At 42.4% G+C, this 24,163-nt stretch overlaps 1 protein-coding gene across 1 annotated transcript in view; it reads left to right on the top strand.

Moving 5' to 3' along the window:
- Nucleotides 1-23,221, top strand: part of LOC115130900 (cohesin subunit SA-2) — a 40,231-nt gene extending 17,010 nt beyond the window's left edge. The window contains exons 10-32 of the mRNA XM_029662474.2: nt 2,148-2,227; nt 2,431-2,538; nt 2,668-2,767; nt 6,613-6,727; nt 7,433-7,536; nt 7,642-7,734; nt 10,758-10,850; nt 11,115-11,315; nt 11,411-11,478; nt 11,559-11,646; nt 11,758-11,838; nt 12,318-12,410; nt 12,693-12,861; nt 13,005-13,144; nt 16,400-16,501; nt 16,587-16,723; nt 18,199-18,318; nt 18,488-18,663; nt 19,163-19,367; nt 20,070-20,231; nt 22,080-22,181; nt 22,612-22,717; nt 22,826-23,221. Of these exons, the coding sequence (XP_029518334.2) occupies nt 2,148-2,227; nt 2,431-2,538; nt 2,668-2,767; nt 6,613-6,727; nt 7,433-7,536; nt 7,642-7,734; nt 10,758-10,850; nt 11,115-11,315; nt 11,411-11,478; nt 11,559-11,646; nt 11,758-11,838; nt 12,318-12,410; nt 12,693-12,861; nt 13,005-13,144; nt 16,400-16,501; nt 16,587-16,723; nt 18,199-18,318; nt 18,488-18,663; nt 19,163-19,367; nt 20,070-20,231; nt 22,080-22,181; nt 22,612-22,717; nt 22,826-22,873 (2,691 nt within the window). The 3' untranslated portion in view covers nt 22,874-23,221. The remainder of the gene's footprint in view (nt 1-2,147; nt 2,228-2,430; nt 2,539-2,667; nt 2,768-6,612; nt 6,728-7,432; nt 7,537-7,641; nt 7,735-10,757; nt 10,851-11,114; nt 11,316-11,410; nt 11,479-11,558; nt 11,647-11,757; nt 11,839-12,317; nt 12,411-12,692; nt 12,862-13,004; nt 13,145-16,399; nt 16,502-16,586; nt 16,724-18,198; nt 18,319-18,487; nt 18,664-19,162; nt 19,368-20,069; nt 20,232-22,079; nt 22,182-22,611; nt 22,718-22,825) is intronic.
- The last annotated feature ends 942 nt before the right edge of the window (nt 23,222-24,163 follow it).

Here is a 24,163-nt window from a genome sequence, read left to right as displayed (position 1 = left end):
AGAGTTCAGTGTGTTAAATCGGAGGGCCTGTTGTCCGGACCTCTTGCCGTCTCTATAGGGGTGCCACAGGGTTCAATTCTCAGGCCGACTCTTTTCTCTGTACACATCAATGATGTCGCTCTTGCTGCTGGTGTTTCTCTGATCCACCTCTATGCATACAACACCATTGTGTATACTTCTGGCCCTTCTTTGGACACTGTGTTAACAAACCTCCAGACAAGCTTCAATGCCATACAACACTCCTTCCGTGGCCTCTAACTGCTCTTAAATGCAAGTAAAACGAAATGCATGCTCTTCAACCAATCGATGCCCACACCTGCCTGCCCGTCCAGCATCACTACTCTGAATGGTTCTGACTCTCCTTCCAGACTCACATTAAGCATCTCCAATCCAAAATGAAATCAAGAGTTGGCTTCATATTTTGCAACAAAGCATCCTTCACTCATGCTGCCAAACATATTCTCGTAAAACTGACTATCCTACCGATCCTTGACTTCGGCAATGTCATTTTACAAAATAGCCTCCAACACTATTCTCAGCAAATTGGATGCAGTCTATCACAGTGCCATCCGTTTTGTCACCAAAGCCCCATAAACTACCCATCAGTGTGACCTGTATGCTCTCGTTTCCTGGCCCTCGCTTCATATTTGTCGTCATACCCACTAGCTCCAGGTCATCTATAAGTCTTTGCTAGGTAAAGCCCCGCCTTATCTCAGCTCACTGGTCACCATAGCAGCACACACCCGCAGCACGTGTGCCTTACCTCCCTAATCTTACTACATTTGCACATCTATTGTGTTATTGACTGTACGTTTGTTAATCCTATGTATAACTCCGTTGTTTGTGTCGCACTGATTTGCTTTATCTTGGCCAGGTCGCTATTGTAAATGAGAACTTGTTCTCAACTGGCCTACCTGGTTAAATAAATAAAGGTGAAAATACATTTCAATTTTTTTTTAAATAGAAAGCTCGCCCTCCATTTTGCAAATCTGACCTTAATTCTATTCTCCTGATTCCTGCTTACAAACAAAAATTAAAGCAGGAAGCACCAGTGACTCAAATCAATTAAAAAGGTGTTCAGATGAAGCCGATGCTAAGCTACAGGACTGTTTTGCAAGCACAGACTGGAATATGTTCCGTTGTTCCTCCGATGACATTGAGGAGGACACCACATCAGTCATTTGCTTCATCAATAAGTGCATCAATGACGTCCCCTCCCACAGTGACTGTAAGTACGTACATACCCCAAACAGAAGCCATGGATTACAGGCAACATCCGTACTGAGCTAAAGGTTAGAGCTGCTGCTTTCAAGGAGTGGGACTCTAACCCGGAAGCTTATTAGAAATTCCGCTATGCCCTCCAACAAACCATCAAACAGGCAAATAGTCAATGCAGGACTAATATTGAATCGTACTACACCGGCTCCACCGGACGAGCTAAACTACTTCAATGTTCGCTTCGAGGCAAGTAACACTGAAACATGCATAAGAGCACCAGCTGTACCGGATGACTGTGTGATCACGCTCTCCGCAGCCGATGTGAGTAAGACCTTTAAACCGTTCAACATTCACAATTTGCAAATAAATAAATTAAAAACCCTACAATGTGATTTTCTGGAGAGAAAAAATTCTCGTTTTGTCTGTCATAGTTGAAGTGTACCTATGATGAAAATTACAGGCCTCTCTCATCTTTTTAAGTGGGAGAACTTGCACAATTGGTGGCTGACTAAATACTTTTTTGCCCCACTGTATATTGTGGGTGCTATAGCTTGCCAATTAAACTAATGTGACTCTAGGTGACAACATAATGCTGTTTGTTTCTAACATTAGGACTGTTTTCTTCAAGAAAAAAAATCTGCTTCATGTTTTGTTTCCTTGCCGCAATAATTCCGATTATCACGATACTGGTATCGTGACAACCCTAATTTGTGGTATTTTAACTCTGTACGTATTGCAGTTTGCAGGTTTTGTTTGTGTCTAGAACAGATGGCTAATAGTCAATTCTCAAACATGTCAGTTCAAATGGCTTCATAAACCCCTTCAAGCCCCATGTGTTGCATGGGCTGTTTATTCCTTGGCTTAGTGAAATTGGACAGCTCCATCCTTTCTGTTGTCTTTGTGTGTGTGTGTTGTGTGATTCTGTTTAGGAGAGGATGCTCTGCATGGTGCTAGACAAGGACCCAGACGTGGCGGTGGAAGCTGTCGAGCTGCTGCTGCTCCTCCAACAGTGAGTGTGTGTGTGTGAACGTCTGCCAGCAAGTGCTTGCCGTTATGACATTCTATAGTGTGTGTGAATGCGTGTAACTGTGTTGTGGCTATGTGAATTTCTTGTATGTTTATTTTTTGGTTCACACAGGTAGTAGATTGATGCGTATGCGCAAGTGTGTGGCATTTACTCTGTAAATAATGTGTGTGTGTGTGTGTGTGCAGAAGGACAGAGGAAGGCTTGTCCGAGGAGGAGTGTAGCCATGTGTATCCTTTGGTGTTTGCCTCCCGCAGAGGCCTGGCATCTGCTGCTGGTGCTTTCCTCTACCACAAGTCAGTCATCTCTCCATCCTTAAACCATCTCTAACGCTCTCCATTCTCTCTGTCCCACATGATATCCCTTTATCCTCTAGCCATCCCTACCACTATCACTTAAAAATATCAATCTATCTTGTGTGTCAGACTGTGTAGTGCGATGAGCAGCGAGCCACAGGAGGCAGACATGGGCAGTCGCCGGGCCGCCTTCTTCAACCTGCTGGTCTCCTTTTACATCCAGAGTGAGGTAAAGAGCACTACATTGCTGCCTGCAATAAGATGAGGGACAGAGTCTGACAGACCAACCAAGCTGCACACCAAGCTAACAATAATGTTAGCACAGCTGAAAACTGTTGTGCTGATTAAAGAAGCAGTAAAACGGGCATTCTTTAGACTAGTTGAGTATCTAGAGCATCAGCATTTGTGGGTTCGATTCCAGCCTCAAAATAGCCAGAAACTGAAACTCATCAGTCTATTCTTGTTCTGAGAAATGAAGGCTATTCCACGCGAGACATTGCCAAGAAACAGACGATCTCGTACAGCGCTGTGTACTACTCCCTTCACAGAACAGCGCAAACTGTCTCTAACCAGAATAGAAAGAAGAGTGGGAGGCCCCGGTGCTTAACTGAACAAGTGGACAAGTACATTAGAGTGTCTAGTTTGAGAAACAGACGCCTCACAAGTCCTCAACTGGCAGCTTCATTAAATAGTACCCGCAAAACACCAGTCTCAACGTCAACAGTGAAGAGGAGACTCCGGAATGCTGGCCTTCTAGGCAGAGTTACAAAGAAAAAGCCATATCTCAGACTGGCAAATAAAAATAAAAGATTAAGATGGGCAAAAGAACAGAGACACTGGACAGAGGAAGATTAGAAAAAAGTGTTTGAGGTGTTGTTCGGATCACAAAGAAGAACATTCGTGAGACATAGAAAAATGAAAAGATGCAGGAGGAGTGCTTGACACCATCTGTCAAGCATGGTGTGATGGTCTGGGGTGCTTTGGTGGTGGTAAAGTGGGAAATTTGTACAGTGTAAAAGGGATCTTGAAGAAGGAAGACTTTCACTCCATTTGGCAACACCATGCAATACCCTGTGGACAGCACTTAATTGGAGCCTATTTCCTCCTAAAACAGGACAATGACCAGCTCCAAACTATCCAATAACTATTTAGGGAAGAAGCAGTCAGCTGGTATTCTGTCTGTAATGGAGTGGCCAGCACAGTCAACACAATTATTATTTCAATTAAAAATCATTATTTATAACCTTGTCAACATCTTGACTATATTTCCTATTCATTTTGCAACTAATTTCATGGATGTTTTCATGGAAAACAAGGACATTTCTAAGTGACTTCAAACTTTTGAACCGTAGTGTACATTGTTATGTCACGCCAGTAAAGCAAATTGAATTGAAGAAATATGCTGCACTCTCTCTCCTGTCTCTCTCAATTAAATTTAAGGGTTTTATTGGCATCCGAAACATATGTTAACATTGCCAAAGCATGTGAACAAGATAATTAACAAAAGTTAAATAAACAATAAAATTGAGAAGTAAGCATTACACTCACAAAAATTACAAAAGAATAAAGAAATGTCAAAGGTCATATTATGTGCAGATAGTTAAAGTACAAGGGTGTTACGAATCCCTTTTGGCCCGACAGTCTAGGGGGGATGGTAATGAGACCCGTAACATAACTCATGCAAATTATTATTGTGACAAAGTAAAAGTGTGCACGAAATAACCACGACAACAGAAATCTACCGTCAAACTCTAGGTTTATTTATAAACACACGGTAATGGGGGGAGCAGGAAAAGGGGCTGAGCTGGACCCAAGGAAAGAAACAATAAGTATTCAAAAACACCCCTAAGCTAGACTAGCCTACTTTAACAACAGCTAACTAACTAACCAAAAATACAGTGGGTGGTCCGCCCAGTTCTAACTAGTGTATTTAACAAAGTTCACCTACGGGTAGTGTATGCCCATGGGCGACTTGTCTTGGTTTCCCCTTTTCCCACCAGCAACAAACAAACACCATAACCAAAACAATACTCACAGGTGATGACAAAGTGCTATGAGGTGCTTAAACAAAAGAGAGGTTAAGACAAAGCGAGAGTGAAACACAGAGACCTACAGACATGGCATTTACAGAGAGATTGAGCTCGAGATTGAGCTCTAGAACAAACAAATGATGGGGTTTTTAAACCATGGGGAAGGAACTGTGATAGGATAGGAAGTAGGAGGAGGTGTGTCTTCTGATTGATGATTGATTGTTGACTGATTGGGGAGTGATGGTTTTCACCTGTGAGGGGAGAAGGAGAGAAAAGAAACACACACACAGGATACACACACACACAGGATAACTGTATCCGTAACAAGGGAAATAAATAAACATAAATATGGGTTGTATTTGCAGTGGTGGTTGTTCTTCACTGGTTGCCCTTTTCTTGTGGCAACAGGTCACACATCTTGCTGCTGTGATTGCACACTGTGGTATTTCACCCAGATATGGGAACTTATCAAAACTGGGTTTGTTTTCAAATTCTTTGTGGATGGGTGTATTCTGAGGGAAATGTCTCTAATATGGTCATACATTTGCAGGAGGTTAGGAAGTGCAGCTCAGTTTCCACCTCATTTTGAGGGTAGTGTGCACATATCCTGTCTTGTCTTGAGAGCCAGGTTGGCCTACAGTGACTTTTCTCAATAGCAAGGCTATGCTCACTGAGTCTGTTCATAGTCAAGGCTTTTCTTAAGTTTGGGTCAGTCACTGTTACAGGCAAATAGCATTCTAGTTTGCTCAGTTTTTTTGTTAATTCTTTCCCATGTGTCAAGTAATTGTCTTTTTGCTTTCTCATGGTTTGGTTGGGTCTAATTGTGTTGCTGTCCTGGGGCTCTGGGGTCTTTTTGTGAGCAGATCCCCAGGACCAGCTTGCTTAGGGGACTCTTCTCCAGGTTCATCTCTGTAGGTGATGGCTTTGTTATGTAATGTTTGGGAGTCTCTTTTCTGGATTTTAATCATTAGCGGGTATCTGCCTAATTCTGCTCTGCATGCATTTGATGTTTTACGTTGTACACGGAAGATATTTTTGCAGAATCCTGCATGCAGTCTCTCAATTTGGTGTTTGTCCCATTTTGTGAATTCTTGGTTGATGAGTGAACTCCAGACCTCACAACTATACAGGGCAATGGGTTCTTAATCATTTTTGCTAGATCCTATTGGTCTGTCAAATTATATGTTCCCTTTGATGGCATAGAAGGCTCTTTTTGCCTTGTTTCTCAGCTCATTCACAGCTTTGTGGAAGATACCTGTGGGGCTGATGTTTAGAATCAGCAGAACATCTAGGTGCTGCTGTAGGCCCTTTCTCCCCTGTCTCTCCCATCTCTCCTCTCTTGCTCTCTCTCGCTCTCTCCTCTCTCTTCTCTCTCTCTCTCTCTGGTCTCTCTCACTCTCTCTCTGGTCTCTCTCACTCTCTCTCTGGTCTCTCTCACTCTCTCTCTGGTCTCTCTCACTCTCTCTCTGGTCTCTCTCACTCTCTCTCTGGTCTCTCACTCTCTCTCTGGTCTCTCTCTCTCTCTCTTGGTCTCTCTCTCTCGCTCTCTCTCTCTCTGGTCTCTCTCTCTCTGGTCTCTCTCTCTCTGGTCTCGTCTCTCTCTCTGGTCTCTCTCTCTGGTCTCGCTCTCTGGTCTCTCTCTCTGGTCTCTCTCTGGTCTCGCTCTCTGGTCTCTCTCTGGTCTCTCTCTCTCTGGTCTCTCTCTCTGGTCTCTCTCCCTCTCTCTCTCTCTCTCTGGTCTCTATCTCTCTCTCTTTCTGGTCTCTCTCTCTCTCTCTTTCTGGTCTCTCTTTCAATACAGTTTCTGGGTCAAACACTTTTTCCTGGCTTAATTAATAAAAAATTTGAAATAAATAGCTTTTCCTTTTCAGTTTATTAGGTCATTGAAAATGTTTAGTTCCAGAATTTACTGATCTAAATTTAAATTGATCCCAACCCTGGTATATACTGCAACAGCACAACATACTGTCCCTTTCATTCCTCTCCCTCTTTTCTCCCTTTCGATGTCTCTGAATCTCCCACCCTCCCCCTGTCTGTCTGTCAGTTCCATGAGCACGGGGCCTACCTGGTGGACAGTCTATGGGGTGTAGCAGGCGCTGAGCTGAGGGACTGGGACACCATGACATCACTGCTGGTACAGGAGGCTGACCAGGGACGAGGTACAGAGTTTGTTTAATGTTTACCTAACAACGACATTGGACATTGTTGTTGTAAACCACTGGTAATGGACATTGTTGCTGTAAACCACTGGTAATGGACATTGTTGTTGTAAACCACTGGTAATGGACATTGTTGCTGTAAACCACTGGTAATGGACGTTGTTGCTGTAAACCACTGGTGATGGACGTTGTTGCTGTAAACCAGTGGTGATGGACGTTGTTGTTGTAAACCACTGGTAATGGACGTTGTTGCTGTAAACCACTGGTAATGGACGTTGTTGCTGTAAACCACTGGTAATGGACGTTGTTGCTGTAAACCACTGGTAATGGACGTTGTTGCTGTAAACCACTGGTAATGGACGTTGTTGCTGTAAACCACTGGTAATGGACGTTGTTGCTGTAAACCACTGGTAATGGACGTTGTTGCTGTAAACCACTGGTAATGGACGTTGTTGCTGTAAACCACTGGTAATGGACGTTGTTGCTGTAAACCAGTAGTAAAAAAATTTCACTTTCACCCTTGTCCCCTCTTCTTCTTGCCTGCTTTTCTTTCCTCGAATGCCCTCATCTTTTTCCCTCCCTCCTTCTCTATTTCTTCCCTCTCCCTCCCCCGACTATCCCTCACCTCGTTCTCATTCTCTCCCCCCTCCATCCCTCCTTCCATCTTCCTCCCCATCCCTCCCCCTCGCCCTCTCTGTGTGTCAGGTCTGGTGGATGAGGAGGAGGGGGCGTTGATAGAGTTGATGATGTGTGCTGTCAGACAGGCAGCTGAAGGACACCCGCCTGTAGGAAGAGCTCAGGCAAAGAAGGTGACCACCAACAACACTAAACCATCAGACAGGAAAAAGACTGCAGGGTCACTAAATTGCATTGACAAGAGAGAGGTGTGTGTGTGTGTTATTTTTATTTTTTAGATCCTGAGCATGAAGGATAAGAAGACCCAAGCCCAGGACAAGAGACGCATCACCACCCATTTTATCACCCTCCTGCCCCAACTACTGGCCAAGGTAGTGACAAAGAGCATATTGATACCGCTGCATGATAAACCAGAAATGGATCCTAACACACCTGTCACTCAAACCCATCAACACATGCTACTTTACTAGGGAAAGTATTCAGACCCCTTGACTTTTTCCACATTGTTTTAGGTAACAGCCTTATTCTAAAATATATATATATATATTGTTTAATCCTCATCAATCTACACACAATAACCCAGAATTACAAAGCAAAAACAGGTTTTTATAAATGTTTGCTTATTTATTACAAATGTAAAATCACATTTACATAAGGTTTCAGACCCTTTACTCAGTACTTTGTTGAAGCACCTTTGGCAGCGATTACAGCCTCGAGTCTTGGATATGACGCTACAAGCTTGACACACCTGTATTTGGGGAGTTTCTCCCATTCTTCTCTGCAGATCCTCTCAAGCTGTCAGGTTCGATGGCAAGCCTTGCTTTTCAGGTCTCTCCAGAGATGTTCGAAAGTGTTCAAGTCCGGGCTCTGGCTGGGCCCCTCAAGGATATTCAGAGACTTGTCCCGAAGCCACCCCTGCGTTGTCTTGGCTGTGTATTTTGGGTCATTATCCTGTTGGAAGGTGAACCTTCGCCCTAGCCTGTGGTCCTGAGTACTCTGGAGTAGAGGTCGACCGATATTGTTTTTTCAATGCCGGTGCCGATTATTGGAGGACCAAAAAAAAGCTGATACCGATTTAATCGGCCGATTTAAAAATAAATAAAAACATGTTTTTATTTATTTGTAATAATGACAATTACAACAATACTGAACGAACACTTATTTTAACTTAATATAATACATCAATAAAATCAATTTAGCCTCAAATAAATAATGAAACATGTTCAATTTGGCTTAAATAATGCAAAACCAAAGTGTTGGAGAAGAAAATAAAAGTGCAATATGTGCCATGTAAGAAAGTTAAGTTCCTTGCTCAGAACATGAGAACATATGAAAGCTGGTGGTTCCTTTTAACATGAGTCTTCAATATTCCCAGGTAAGAAGTTTTAGGTTGTAGTTATTATAGGAATTATAGGACTATTTCTCTCTATACGATTTGTATTTCATATACCTTTGAGCTTCCGTCCCTCTCCTCTCTCCTACATGGGCTAGAACCAGGAACACATCGACAACAGCCACCCTTGAAGCAGCGTTACCCATGCAGAGCAAGGGGAACAACCACTCCAAGTCTCAGAGCGAGTGACGTTTAAAACGCTATTAGCGCGCACCCCGCAAACTAGCTAGCCATTTCACATCGGTTACACCAGCCTAATCTCAGGAGTTGGATAGGCTTGAAGTCATAAACAGCGCAATGCTTGAAGCACAGTGAAGTGCAGGAAAATGCTGTTTGAATGAAGACTGCTGTTGCCTACCATCGCTCAGTCAGACTGCTCTATCAAATCATAGACTTAATTATAACATAATAACACACAGAAATATGAGCCTTAGGTCATTAATATAGTCTAATCCCGAAACTATCATCTCGAAAACAAAAAGTTTATTCTTTCAATGAAATACGGAACCATTATGTATTTTATCTAACGGGTGGTTTCCCTACGTCTAAATATTCCTGTTGCATTGCACAACCTTCAGTGTTATGTCATAATTATGTAAAACTCTGGCAAATTAGTTCGCAACGAGCCAGGCGGCCCAAACTGTTGCATATACCCTGACCGTGCGTGCAATGAACGCAAGAGAAGTTACGCAATTTCACCTGGTTAATATTGCCTGCTAACCTGGATTTCTTTTAGCTAAATATGCAGGTTTAAAAATATATACTTCTGTGTATTGATTTTAAGAAAGGCATTGATGTTTATGGTTAGGTACACATTGGAGCAACGACAGTCCTTTTTCGCGAATGCGCACCGCATCGATGATATGCAACGCAGGACACTCGAGAGAAACTAGTAATCTCATAAACCATGTGTAGTTAATCATTGATTGATTGATATAAGATAAGTTTAATGCTAGCTAGCAACTTACCGTGGCTTCTTACTGCATTCGCGTAACAGGCAGGCTCCTCGTGGAGTGCAATGAGAGGCAGGTGGTTAGAGCGTTGGACTAGTTAACTGTAAGGTTACAAGATTGAATCCCGAGCTGACAAGGTAAAAATCTGTTGTTCTGTTAAATAAAGGTGTAAAAAATGTTTTAAAAAATTGGTGTCCAAAAATACCCATTTCTGATTGTTATGAAAACTTGATATCGGCCCTAATTAATCGGCCATTCCGATTAATCGGTCGACCTCTACTCTGGAGCAGGTTTCTCATCAAGGATCTCTCTGTGCTTTGCTCTGTTCATCTTTGCCTCGATCCTGACTAGTCTCCCAGTCCCTGCGGCTGAAAAACATCCCCACAGCATGATGCTGCCACCACCATGCTTCATCGTAGGGTGCCAGGTTTCCTCCAGACATGCCGCTTGGCATTCAGGCCAAAGAGTTCAATCTTGGTTTCATCAGACCAGAGAACCTTGTTTCTCATAGTCTGAGAGTCTTTAGGTGCCTTTTGGCAAACTCCAAGCGGGCTGTCATGTGCCTTTTACTGAGGACTGGCTTCCGTCTGGTCACTTTACCATAAAGGCCTGATTGGTGGAGTGCTGCAGAAATGGTTGTCCTTCTAGAAGGTTCTCCCATTTCCGCAGAGGATCTCTGGAGCTCTGTCAGAGTGACCATCTTCTTGGTCACCTCCCTGACCAAGACCCTTCTCCCACGATTACTCAGTTTGACCGGGCGGCCAGCTCTAGGAAGAGTCTTGGCGGTTCCAAACTTTTTCCATTTAAGAATGATGGAGGCCACTGTGTAACATAACAAAATGTGGAAAAAGTCAAGGGGTCTAAATACTTTCTGAAGGCCCTGTATAGTTCATATATTATGTTTTATGACTGGTTTAACAGTTAGTTATTTTTTCATTGATAGGGTTTTTTTATGGATGTGTAACTTGATCACCATGGCTATTTGATGTTACGAACATATTTCTGATTCTAAGCTTTTTTCAAATTGTTTTGTAATTTTGTCACACAGTACTCGGCGGACGTGGAGAAAGTGACTTGCCTTCTGAAGGCTCCGCTTCATTTTGACCTGGAGACCTACAGCAGCACTGGTAGACTGGAGAAGGTGAGAGAGAAAGAGAGAGACAGGAGAGAGAGAGAGTACGAGAGATTTTTTTACTCGGACACTACTCCTACATTCTCCCACTCAATACCTCCCTTGACCCAACTGACCCACCAGTTGAGAATCGCTGGCAGAGAGAGCACCCTTTACACAGCTGCTCCCCCTGTAGGCTAAAATACAACATGACACAAGGGTTGTCAACTCAAGTCACATGACTTGGACTCAAGTGCACCTTCTCTCTTTATTCCCCCCCATCTCCCCCTTCAGTATCTGGATCTGCTGCTGGCCCAGGTGTGTGGCATCGTGGAGAAGCACACGGAGTCGGGTGTTTTGGAGGCTTGTGCTCGCGTGGCGTGTGCCCTCAGCCAGGACATGTACACCTTCTCCGGCCGTGCCGACCTGGTCGTCAGCCAGCTACTGGACAGTCTGACCGACCGCTTCAGCTCCCACCTCAACGAGCTGCTGCAGGTACACACACACACACACACACACACACACACACACACACTCTCTCTTGAAGCATGTTGATGATGTTCTATCCCTCCCTCTATCTCTGTGCTCAGGGCACTGCTGATGAAGATGAGGTGTACAGTGCTGCTACTGCCTTGACGAGAATTGCAGCCTTCAGCAGGTGTGTGTGTGTGTGTGTGTGTGTGTGTGTGCGCGCGCACCATATTGGTGTTAGACTGAAACTGAGGTGTGTGTTTTCAGTGCCAAGGACCTGACTTCATGGAAGCTGTTTGAACCCTGCTTTCAGCTGCTGAAGAGTGGAGTGGAGTCCAGAGATATCGACAAAGAGGTGTGTGTCTGTGTACACACACACTGACTGACACACATCTATTGAACATTGCAGGAAGAAATGTCATGTAAAATAACCAACCTCCATCAGTGTTGTCCCATGTCGTTTCAGCTGATGGTTCCTGCTCTGAAGTGTGCAGCGTTCCACGTGCTCTGGGAGAAAGTCAGGGTGGCCAACTCTACACCAACCAAGGTGATCATAGCATGGCACTGCCTGCCTGTCTTGTTAAGATGGCCCTACTTCCCTACCTTATGTACCCACTGAGGTGCCCCCCTTAAAGCATGGCACTGCTAACCTGTCATATTTACCAGCTCACCAGCTGTGTGGACAGCAGGCAATTAACACAGCAATCTGTTGGAGTGCACCATAGCGACACTCGCAGGCTCAGTCTCACACACATACAAACAGTTATGACTAGGCATTCACATGTGTTGTTTACCCAAGCTTGAGCCCTGGCATAAACACAGACAAATAATTTTCTTAGTACTGCTTAGTCACTGTCTGTCACCGTTGTTCTCAATCTGTTGCTCTGTCCCTCTCTCACTTTCCCTCTCTCTCCCTGACTCTCCCTCACCCTCCCTCTCTCTCTCTCACACACACACACATCATGTACACACATATCTGCAAATGCATATGTACCCATGCACCATTCTTTCACACACCCCTCCAAGGCAGAGGTAAAGCGTCTGAAGAAGGAGGTGCGTTCGTTCTGCATCGTCTGTCAGAGCTGCCTGTCTGTGGGCCAGCCAGAGATCAGGGACCAGGTTAGTGTGTGTGTGTGTGTGTGGGGGGCGGGTATTGATATGTGTGTGTGTTCAACATGGTTGAGGTCAATTCAAGAAGTAAACTCACATTTCTAATTCAATAACTCAAAAGGGTCATCTATTTTCAAATGACTTCTGAGTAAACTGAGCAGGAGAAGTGATTTATGGCATGTTTTTAACACATTTTTTAAAATTATTATTTGACTTGACTAACATCAAATGGAATTAAGAACAAACCCTGGTGCTGGAGTGTGTGTTGATGTGTTGTGTCTCTCTCGGTAGGCATTTGAGCTGCTGTGTGACATGCTGCTGTTGTTTGGGGTGAGCTCAGTGAGGTCTCAGCCCACCTTGCAGCCCCTGGCCCACCCCCCCTCCGACTCCCTCCGCTTCGACATGGCTGCCTTCCTCCTTGACTATGTCTTCACTGAGCCTGACGACGACCAACTGTCCGGTAGGGCAACCATCATAACTACACTACTTACACCAAAATGGCACCCTACTCCCTATTTATTATACTACTTCTGACTTGGGCCATCTCTTTCTCTCTTCTCACCCCCTGCTATCTCTCTCCCTCTCCCTCACTTCTTTCTCCAGGTGAGGCAGAGGGAGTTGAGGAGGTGAAGATGGCTACTCTCCAGCGGCGGCGCAACCAGCTGGCCGGCTACTGTAAACTGGTTATCTACGGCATCCTGGATCTCAGCACTGCCACTGATGTCTTCAAATACTACAGCAAGGTAGAGGAGACAGAGGGGAGGGGAGAGAGAGAGTGAGAGAGGGCGGAGAGAGATATATAGGAGTGGGAGAACAGGGAAAGAAGGATAGGAGAGGAATGAGAGAGGGGTAGAAATGGGGAGGGAGTGAGAGAAAAGATGGAAGGATTAGTGAGAAATAGAGGATTAGTGAGAGAAGGGCATGAGAGGGGGGAATGTGCAGTGAGTGGGAGGAGTGTGAGAAAAGGTTGAGGAGGAGGGGTGCGAAGGTGGAGGGAGATGGGTGAGAAGAGAGGAGGGGTGAGAAGGTGGAGGAGGGTGTCATGACTTGGTCCTTTCTGGGTATAGATCGTAGCTTCCCCCTCCCTATCACTCTCCTACACTCAGGTTCTGTTATCTCAGGTCGTCAATTCCTGGCAGAGACTTTCTCCATGGCCATGCAGTATGGAGAGAGAGACACAGAGAGAACAAATAATTTCACGTGGCGAACTCCTAACTCCAAAATGGGAATACGAAACAAAATGTTCACTTGTGAGAAGGTGGGAATGGTCCGTGGACACTTAAGGGACGGGTATGACGAATGTGTTTCATTTGGTGACCTCAGACGACAGGAAACACACATAACTATAACTCTGAATGTGTACATTTCTTAATTATCTGGTTACCATCTAATTCTTGTTTAAAATGAATGAGTAAAGATGAAACTATTTGTGAAATGATGTGATGTTAAACCTTTAATGTGAGAGAATTGTATTCCCTTTAAAGTTTAACTAAGTCATTGGCCCGCCCCCGTGAGCACAGACACAATCAGGCGTCATAGAGGTGCCTTTTCTACTGTTACAAATAAAGCCCCCTCCTGAGGAAATCCTCTTCAGACCCACACGTACCTCGGTATAAACTGAGATGGTACAGGTTTGAGTACCAAGACTAAGCAAACCAACAGCGTGACCTGTGATTGCGAATAGTTATTGAATTCCTAACCACACCACGTGGAGCATTGACTACACAGCTGGAAATGGTTCAACTCTGAGACTATCGATCCCTACAGAAGAAGAGCAAATTTTAGATATGAATTACTAGTCTGCAGCTAGAAATGATGTCAACCTGGGATGCGAATACCGGCAACCACCGAAACATCTAGTCTATTCTACATTTCTGAATGGCACTCTGAAGTATCCATTCTAACCATGTAAGACTTGGATCTTCAAGGAAACGGAAAGAGAGAGAGAAAGAGACACGGATGAACTGACTCCAACAGAAAATATCACAACACATGGGTGGAAATATATATTGATTGCAATTATTCCCGAATGAGTGAGCGTTCATGTGCAAAGGATTAGCATTTCAATTGATATAATTATCAACTGGTTGTAAATTCTATTGTGTGATTACTATGACGGTAAGAGAAGAGCAACGGTTGCTAAGTGGTTTGCTGGCTGTCTCCAGCAAAACCATTTGAAGTTTTAAATGTGTTTATTTCTTGATCCGTTTTTTCCTTTCCGCTCTTTCTCAGTCCACACACACTTCCCATTGTCCACCAAGCTGTCATATCGTCTTAGCCCACTAGGGAATCTTCCCTATCATTTGTTAGTAACATATCTACTGTTTGTTTGTTTATGAATTTCTGTGATTATTTAGTTAGTAAATAAATGATTAAGCCAATTGGTGTATGGATGATTAATAGTAAAGTCTGGGTTCGTGCAGATAATCAATAATTTACGACGTTTGGAATGAGACTGACGTGAGGTAAAGAATAGTTCATTGATTGAAGAATAATTTATGTAGTCTGAAGATTTTCCGTGGTGCCCCGACTTCCTCGTTAATTGCATTTACATGAGTAGTTTAATCACATAATAATAATTACAGAAAATTGATTTGATAAAAATAAGTCTTAACTTTTAATCATGCCAAAGACATGACATGGGGTTGGAAAAGGATGACAGGATATCTGAAGAGGAGTGAGTCAGGGAAAAGAGTGGGTGAGAGACTAACTGATGAAAGTGGTAGCTGTATTAGAGAAATAGTAACGGCGTCTTTTTGTAGGCACTGCTTGAGTTTGGCTGGCGGCTCGCTGAAGTTGGCTAGGCTCAACCGAACGAGTGTGCTCGCATACTTCCTTAAAAGACCTTTGCTTGAAAAACGAGAAAAAAGCGTAAATAGTACTTTGTCCATTTTGAGACACCGTAGCCAGTATACACTTACTCAAAATATTCTGAATTAATCCAAGATAACTCAAGAAATCTGTCATAAATGTTTACGCTTTTGCCGAGGAGATCTTAGTCTCACAATTTTACATCTAAGATTTAGTGCAGTATTTCTAAATGAAAAAATGTGCATGAAACTGAGTCATCTCTCGTTGAATGACATCAAAGACTTTATTGAAGAATCCCTACTGTTGACCAATCACTGACGACGGCTTGCCTTTTAAGAAAAAATTATATGTGCCCGAAACAAATGAAAAAACCCTTGCCGAAGTCCAAAACGAACAAAAACGTCACAAAATGTCATAACATATGCAGGAACTCTTTCAAACTGATTCGGTTGGGAAGCATACAGACTCCTTAACTCTGCCATAGTTCGTTGGACAAAAGCCTTTCAGGAAAAGAAATGTAGTTTTGGTAAGGTTTTTGGATAAATGCCGAAAATAGATCAGTGGTAAACACATGCTTAGGAGATATTGTATGTTTTGTTCTATGATATCAGCTTCATCAGCTAATGTCACTTTTAGTGAATTTAAGAATTTGTTATTAAAAAGCACAAAGGCTTCATAATTCATAAATGTTATGTTAACTGACTGAAATTATCTCATAGAACAATGCGTTTAAGATCTCTTGAGCCTGTGTTAACCTCAGACCTTATTATCAGCATTTATCCCAAAACCCTATTTTTTTCTCTATTCATTTTCCCCATAGGGATGGTTGAACCAACCAGAGGAAACAAATTTCCGTGTTTTAGGACTATTAGCTGTAGAAATGCAGAGATGGACAGGTAGAACCAAAAAGATATGGAGAGGTAGAACCGGAGAGGTAGAACCAGAGAGATACAGAGAGAGAATTAATCCTTGTAATTTTAGAGTTAGAACCATAGAAATAGGATGAGTCATTGTATTTATAGAGGTAGAACAATAGAAATTGGATTAATCATTGTATTTATAGAAGTGGAACCATAGAAATGAATTATTAATAATTATAATAGTAGAAACCATAGAAATACATTGAATCATTGTAATTCTAGTGGTAGAACCATAGAGAGGGTGACAGTCTTGTCTACTTCCTCTAGTTCTACAAAGACTACGGTGACATCATCAAGGAGACTCTGAGCAAAACCAAGATGATCAGTCCAGTGCAGAGCGCCAAGACTGTCTGCCTGAGTCTGCAGCAGGTGTGTGCATGCTTAAATTAAATCATGTTTATTACAGATGTACTATATATTCATATATTACTAATTGTGTGTGTGTGTGTGTCAGTTGTTCTCAGCACTGGCTCCAGAGTGCGTTGGTGGAGGCCAGGAGTTTGGGGAGATCAGAGAGCTAGCTAAAAGGCTGGCCATGAGCTTCGGCATAGACCTGCACCGCATCCGCAAACCATTGGTGTCCCTGCACATGTCAGTCACATATACACACTAAATGTCAATATACACTACCGTTCAAAAGTTTGGGGTCACTTAGAAATGTCCTTGTTTTTGAAAGAAAAGCACATTTTTAGTCCATTAAATAACATCAAATTGATCAGAAATAAAGTGTAGACATTGTTAATGTTGTAAATGACTATTGTAGCTGGAAACAACAGATTTTTTTATGGAATATCTACATAGGTGTACAGAGGCCCATTATCAGCAACCATCACTCCTGTGTTCCGATAACACGTTGTGTTAGCTAATTTTTAAAAGGCTAATTGATCGTTAGAAAACCCTTTTGCAATTATGTTAGGACAGCTGAAAACTGCTGTCCTGCTTTAAAGAAGCAATACAACTGGCCTTCTTTAGACTAGTTCAGACGCCTCACAAGTCCTCAACTGGCAGCTTCATTAAATAGTACCCGCAAAACACCAGTCTCAACGTCAACAGTGAAGATGCGACTCCAGGATACTGACCTTCTAGTTCTGTTCTTTTGCTTATCTTAATCTATCATTTTTATTGGGCAGTCTGAGATATGGCTTTTTCTTTGCAACTCTGCCTAGAAGGCCAGCATCCCGGAGTCGCCTCTTCACTGTTGAAGTTGAGACTGGTGTTTTGCGGGTACTATTTAATGAAGCTGCCAGTTGAGGACTTGTGAGGTGTCTGTTTCTCAAACTAGACACTCAAATGTACTTGTGCTCTTGCTCAGTTGTGCACCGGGGCCTCCCACTCCTTTCTATTCTGGTTAGAGCCCGTTTGCGCTGTTCTGTGAAGGGAGTAGTACACAGCGTTGTACGAGATCGTCTGTTTCTTGGCAATTTCTTGCATGGAATAGCCTTCATTTCTCAGAACAAGAATAGACTGACCAGTTTTAGAAGACAGTTATTTGTTTCTGGCCATTTTGAAGCTGTAATCGAACCCACAAATGCTGATGCTCCAGATACTCAACTAGTCTAAAGAAGGCCAGGTGTATAGCCTCTTTAAGCAGGACAACAGTTTTCAGCTGTGCTAACATAATTGCAAAAGGGTTTTCTAATGAACAATTAGCCTTTTAAAAATATAAACTTGGATTAGCTAACACAACGTGTTATTGGAACACAGGAGTGATGGTTGCTGATAATGGGCCTCTGTACACCTATGTAGATATTCCATAAAAAATCTGCCGTTTCCAGCTACAATAGTAATTTACAACAATAACAATGTCTACACTGTATTTCTCATCAATTTTATGTTATTTTAATGGACCAAAAATTAGCTTTTCTTTCAAAAACAAGGACATTTCTGAACCCAAACTTTTGAACGGTAGTGTATGTATTGTCCCAATTGAGAAATGATTTGTGCAGACAGTAATTTACAATTTACAAAAACATACGCACACTTGACAAAAAATCTGTTTAAGCTCAAACTTTTTGATAAATAAAGTTATTTCTAGCTGGTATGTAGAAGTGTTCTCTGTTGGTCAGGGATGGTATCCGGTTTGCGTTACGGGAGGCAGCAGAGATGGAGCAACCCCCCAATCTGCCCTTCCTTGAGATACTCAGCGAGTTCAGTTTCAAACTCCTACGTCAGGACCGAGCCCAGCTGTGAGTCACACACAGCAACTAGACACATAAGGATATGCATGTCCTTTTTTTCACATTTCACACTTGCACACAAGAAACACAAATAGAGCTGTCTGTTTGTTTCAGATCTACATGAAGTGCCTAAAGGATAGTCCTGACCTGAGTCTGTTTCTCCCTCCCTCCCTCCCAGGTCTGCTTTCCTGAGTGCTGAGTGTGGCTCTGCTGCCCCCTCTTGGCCATCTCTGAGGATGTACCAGCGCTCTCTGCAGTCTGGCTCCTCCAAGCCCCGAGAGGATGGGGAGAGGAGCGCAACGCTGTCCCCCCACAGCACCCCTGCAGCCAAACGCAGGAGGACTACCCCCCAGGGTCAGAAGCACACATACACACATATTACTAACAAAGAGATAAAGTTATAGAGAGGTGATTATTATTATGGATCCCCATTCGTTCCTGCCAAGGCAGCAGCAACACGTCCTGGGGTCCAGCAAAATTAAGGCATTTTATAAAATGTTAGTGACCATACATTCACAGATTTCACAACACACTGTGCCCTCCGGGCCTTACTCCACCACTACCACATATCTACAGTACAGTATTGTGCTGGTGAACCATAATTCCTGATTTTTGTGACCCATCTTTCTACAACCCATGGCCCAATGTAATTGATCAAATGTGTTAAGAGGGGAGTAATGGCTTGGAACATTTGAGAAGGTGAATGGTTTTCTTTAAAAAGAGAAGGGTTGGATAGGTGGAGTTTTGCGAGCTGAACAGAGACCTTTGAGTTTTGACCCACAAAAATCCTATAAAACTCATGAGTTGTATTGTATATGTAATTCTATGGTTTGACCCCTGACCTCTCCTCCAGGGTCAGTGTCCAGCGCTAGCAGAGGGCCATGGCTGGACAGCAGCAGTATCCATAGCAACGTGGCCACCCCAGGTCTCACCTCCACCGTGCAGAGACAGCCGTCCAAGCACCTGCCCGTCACACATAATACACAGGCCTCCACCCCAGGCTCCGACAAGGGTAGCATCATCTCCGAACCCGAGTCTGATGACGACTTTTCAGAGGGGTAACTTTCTCACCTTATAACCTAATAGAGATAACTAAATGTTTTACTTAGCTACACTCACCTACTTATTTATTTGCTTAGTAGAGCTAAAACATTTAATTTGGCTCTACTCCAGCATTTTGGATTTAAGATCAAATGTTTTATATGAGGCGACAATACAGAATGTCACCTTTTATTTGAGGGTATTTTCAGATATATATTTTTTACTGTTTAGAAATGAATGCTCTATGTATCTAGTCCCCCCATTTGAAGGTGTCATAAGTATTTGGACAAATTAATGTATAGTTTATTAAATTTTGTCAAACGTTTAGTATTTGGTCCCATGTTCATAACATGCAATGATTAAATCAAGCTTGTGACTCCAACTTTGTTGGCAGGATTTGCTGTTTTGGTTGTGTTTCAGATTATTTTGTGCCCAATAGAAATTAATGGTAAATAACCTATTGTGTCATATTGGAGTCACTTTTATTGTAAATAAGAATATAATATGTTTCTGAACACTTCTACATTAATGTGGATGCTACCATGATTACGGATAATCCTGAATGAATTGTGATTCATGATGAGTGACAAATTTACAGACGTACAAATATCATAACCCCAAGACATGCTAACCTCTCACCATTACAATAACAGGGGAGGTTAGCATTTTGGGGGGCGTATGATATATATGCCTCTAACTTTCTCACTAAACATCCACAGCGGCATCCACAACAACCTGGCCACCCCAGGCCTCACCTCCACCGTGCAGAGACAGCCGTCCAGGCACCTGCCCGTCACACATAATGCACAGGCCTCCACCATAGGCTCCGACAAGGGTAGCATCATCTCCGAACCCGAGTCTGTTGACGACTTTTCAGAGGGGTAACTTTCTCACCTTTTAACCTAAAAGAGAAAACTAAATGTTTTACTTAGCTATATATGCACCTACATACACTACCGTTCAAAAGTTTGGGGTCACTTAGAAATGTCCTTGTTTTTTTAAAGAAAAGCTCATTTTTTGTCCATTTAAAATAACATAAAATTGATCCGATATACAGTGTAGACATTGTTAATGTTGTAAATGACTATTGTACCTGGAAATGGCAGATTTGTTATGGAATATCTACATAGGTGTACAGAGGCCCATTATCAGCAACCATCACTCCTGTGTTCCAATGGCACATTGTGTTAGCTAATCCAAGTACATTTAAAAAATTAAAAAATGTAAAGGCTAATTGATCATTAGAAAACCATTTTGCAATTATGTTAGGACAGCTGAAAACTGTTGTTCTTATTAAAGAAACATTGAGTATCTGGAGCATCAGCATTTGTGGGTTTGATTACAGGCTCAAAATGGCAAGAAACAAATAACTTTCTTCTGAAACTTGTTAGTCTATTCTTGTTCTGAGAAATTAAGGCTATTCCATGTGAGAAATTGCCAAGAAATGGAAGATCTCGTACAATGCTGTGCACTACTCCCTTCACAGAACAGCACAAACTGTCTCTAACCAGAATAGAAAGGAGTGGGAGGCCCCGGTGCAAGTACATTAGAGTGTCTAGTTTGAAAAACAGACTCCTCACAAGTCCTCAACTGGCAGCTTCATTAAATAGTACCCGCAAAACACCAGTCTCAACGTCAACAGTGAAGATGTGTCTCTGGGATGCTGGCCTTCTAGGCAGAGTTGCAAAGAAAACCCATATCTCAGACTGGCCAATAAAGAAAAGATTAAGAAAAGAACACAGACACTGGACAGAGGCACTCTGTTACACTGTATTTCTGATCAATTTGATGTTATTTTAATGGACAAAAAATGTGCTTTTCTTTCAAAAACAAGGACATTTCTACGTGACCCCAAACATTTGAACGGTAGTTTATATTCATTTACCTACTTTGTCCATTTCTCTCTCTTCTGGCAATTCCTGTCCCCTTTCCCTGTCTGAAAACATTTACGTTTGAGTCATTTAGAAAGACGCTCTTATCCAGAGTGACTTACAATAAGTGCATTCAACTAAAGTAGCTAAACAATCACATATCACAATCACTGTGAGTAAAACCTTCTCCAAAAATAGCAGCAACCTGCTAAATTAGTGCTAGTAACAAAAGACAATTTTAAATGCAGGAAAACTCCACAAACCTTACCTTAGCTCCTACTGGTGTTTGCAGATGGGAAGAGACTGGATAGGCAATATGAAGGAAGCTCCCCATAAACCACTGGAAGGAAAGGTGGAGCCATCATATGCCTTACACCTATCCAATATCTTCCTATTTGCAAACACCAGTAGTATGTACCAGTATATAAAATCACTTTTTTAATTACTAGTTAATTATTTGCAGGGGGGGGGGCAGATTTTGTCCTGTTACACACAAATATGTAATGGAAATGTGTTGCATACCCCAACTCCCCCTGAAACACCAGTAGGGAGTGGGGTCACCACTGTCCAGCGCCCCTGGAGCAATTAGGCTTAAGTGCCTTACTCAAGGCCACAGAGACAGATTTTTCACCTTGTAAACTCCCGTATTCGAAAAAGCGACCTCTCTGTTACTGGCCTAACGCTATAATCTCGAGGCCACCTGTCTCCCCTTTGAGTTAATAGGTGTAATGAAAAGTGCATTAAAAATGTAATTTATTATTAAACCTGTCCAGTTTGTTCAGATCTACAATCACTGAAGAGGGAAGGGGCTAGGGGTTGTTCCTTTTTGAATATGTTTTGACTTTGTATGTTGTCCAGTTCACTGCAGCGCAAGGTGGAACCCAGGCGAAGGAGCAAGCTGCCTATTGCACAAGCCAGCCCCTCCTCTGGGCACTGTGACCTCGAATCACATCTCACCATGTGTGTATGTCTGTGTGTTTTTGCATGAGTGTGTGTTTGCGTGTGTGTGGGTTTAGGGAGAAAGAAAACATTATTTTATCTGATCATGTAATGTTCATACGATCTTGTTTCCAATTTCACATGACAAAGTTATACTAAAATAAAAAGAGAATTGATGTGGCTGCATTTTTTTTATTTAAAAAAAATGTTACCTTTATTTAACTAGGCAAGTCAGTTAAGAACAAATTCTTATTTTCAATGACAGCCTAGGAACAGAATGACAGATTTGTACCTTGTCAGCTCGGGGGTTTGAACTTGCAACCTTCCGGTTACTAGTCCAACGCTCAAACCATTAGGCTACCCTGCCGCCCCATGGGTAGCATGGGGGGTTTTCTGTTACATTTGAAAGAGTTTGTGGTTTGAAATACTCATGTACAATATGTGTTATTAGGCTGAGTCTGATTGAGGAAGATGAGGATGATGAAGTGGAGGAAGAAGAGCCTGAGATTGAGGACTTCGAGAGTGACGATTCTGACCACGACACCGAATTTACACTGGTAAAACACAAGCCCACTCAGATCTGCCTTGTTGGTGCACTGGCCCTATAATGTCTACCATGGTTGCTATTCCTTTGTTCCCTCAACTCTTTCTCCTTTTCTCTCCAGCCGTCCACTCGTCGCTCCACCAGTTACTTAGAGGAGTTGTTTCAGTGAGAGAAAGGACCCCAACACAGTAACAAGAAGAACAGCACTTCTAGGAGAAGATAGTCTTACGTTGGTATCCCTCAGACAGGCATTTCAGGGTTAAGCAGTACAGGACATAACGTTGTTACACTTGTTGTAAGCTCTTATTAGAATTTTTTTGTTGAATGAATAAAATACAAGTGCCTTACATTATGAATGTTTCAAAGATGCAATGTGAAAAATATCTTCATGGCTCATATAGGAATTGTTAGACACATGGTGTTTTTTTGTTTTTCTTGTTTATGACTTTGTGGTTGTGTTTCCAACTGTTAAATGAGCACCGATTTAATATGTATCAATAAAGAACCAATTTCTGAGGATATTGTTACGTGGTTTATTTAAACAGATGAAAGGTGAGCTTTTAATGCAAGATGGGGATATTGTATGTTAGTACATGTTTGTATACTTCAGTTCCATCATACCCATCACAAGACCCACTGATTGATGCTTATTTATAAAACCCTCGTATCTCTCACTCCACCCTATCCCAAAGCACGACTGGAACAAGCTGCAAAAAACACTCTAACTGGACCGTTTTATCTCCATCTCTTCATTCAAACTCAAGTCATGGACACTCTTACTGGCAGGTGTGGCTGCTTCATGTCATGTTTTGTTGTCGCTATCTTTCTTGCCCTTTGGGCTATTGTCTGCCCAATAATGTTTGTACCATGTTGTGCTGCTGTCATGTTGGGTTGCTACCATGTCGTCGTGTTGTGTTGCTACCATGCTGTGTTTTTATGTGTTGCTGCATTGATATGTTGTCTTAGGTCTCTTTAGTGTTGGTGGTGTGTGTCTCTTGTCATGTGTGTTTTGTCCTATATTTTATTTTTAATCCCAGCCCAGCCCCCATCCCCGCAGGAGGCATTTTGCCTTCTGGTAGGCCGTCATAGTAAATAAGAATTTGTTCTTAACTGACTTGCCAAGTTAAATAAAAAATACAAAAAATCTCAAATGATCCAGTTATTGATTAACTGTATATGGCTAGTTAGAATTATTGAAATACTGAAGAACTGCAATAATGCATTTTTCCTTCCTTTTAACTTTCACTGATCTGAGTTTCCAAGACTTCTTCAAAGATGCTTATTGACTTCAGCTATTTACTTTCCTGTCATTAAATGTTCAAATGTGTCATGAAATGAAGGACAATATGTTGGTGGTGTCATTGACATTTTTTATTAAATTAATTTATACTGAATAAAAATGCAACATGCAAAGTGTTGGTCCCATGTTTCTTGAGCTGAAATAAAAGATCACAGAAAT

This window comes from Oncorhynchus nerka, linkage group LG6, assembly GCF_034236695.1.
Source record: "Oncorhynchus nerka isolate Pitt River linkage group LG6, Oner_Uvic_2.0, whole genome shotgun sequence".
Classification (NCBI taxonomy): domain Eukaryota; kingdom Metazoa; phylum Chordata; class Actinopteri; order Salmoniformes; family Salmonidae; genus Oncorhynchus; species Oncorhynchus nerka.
This window is presented reverse-complemented; position numbering and strand designations above follow the sequence as displayed.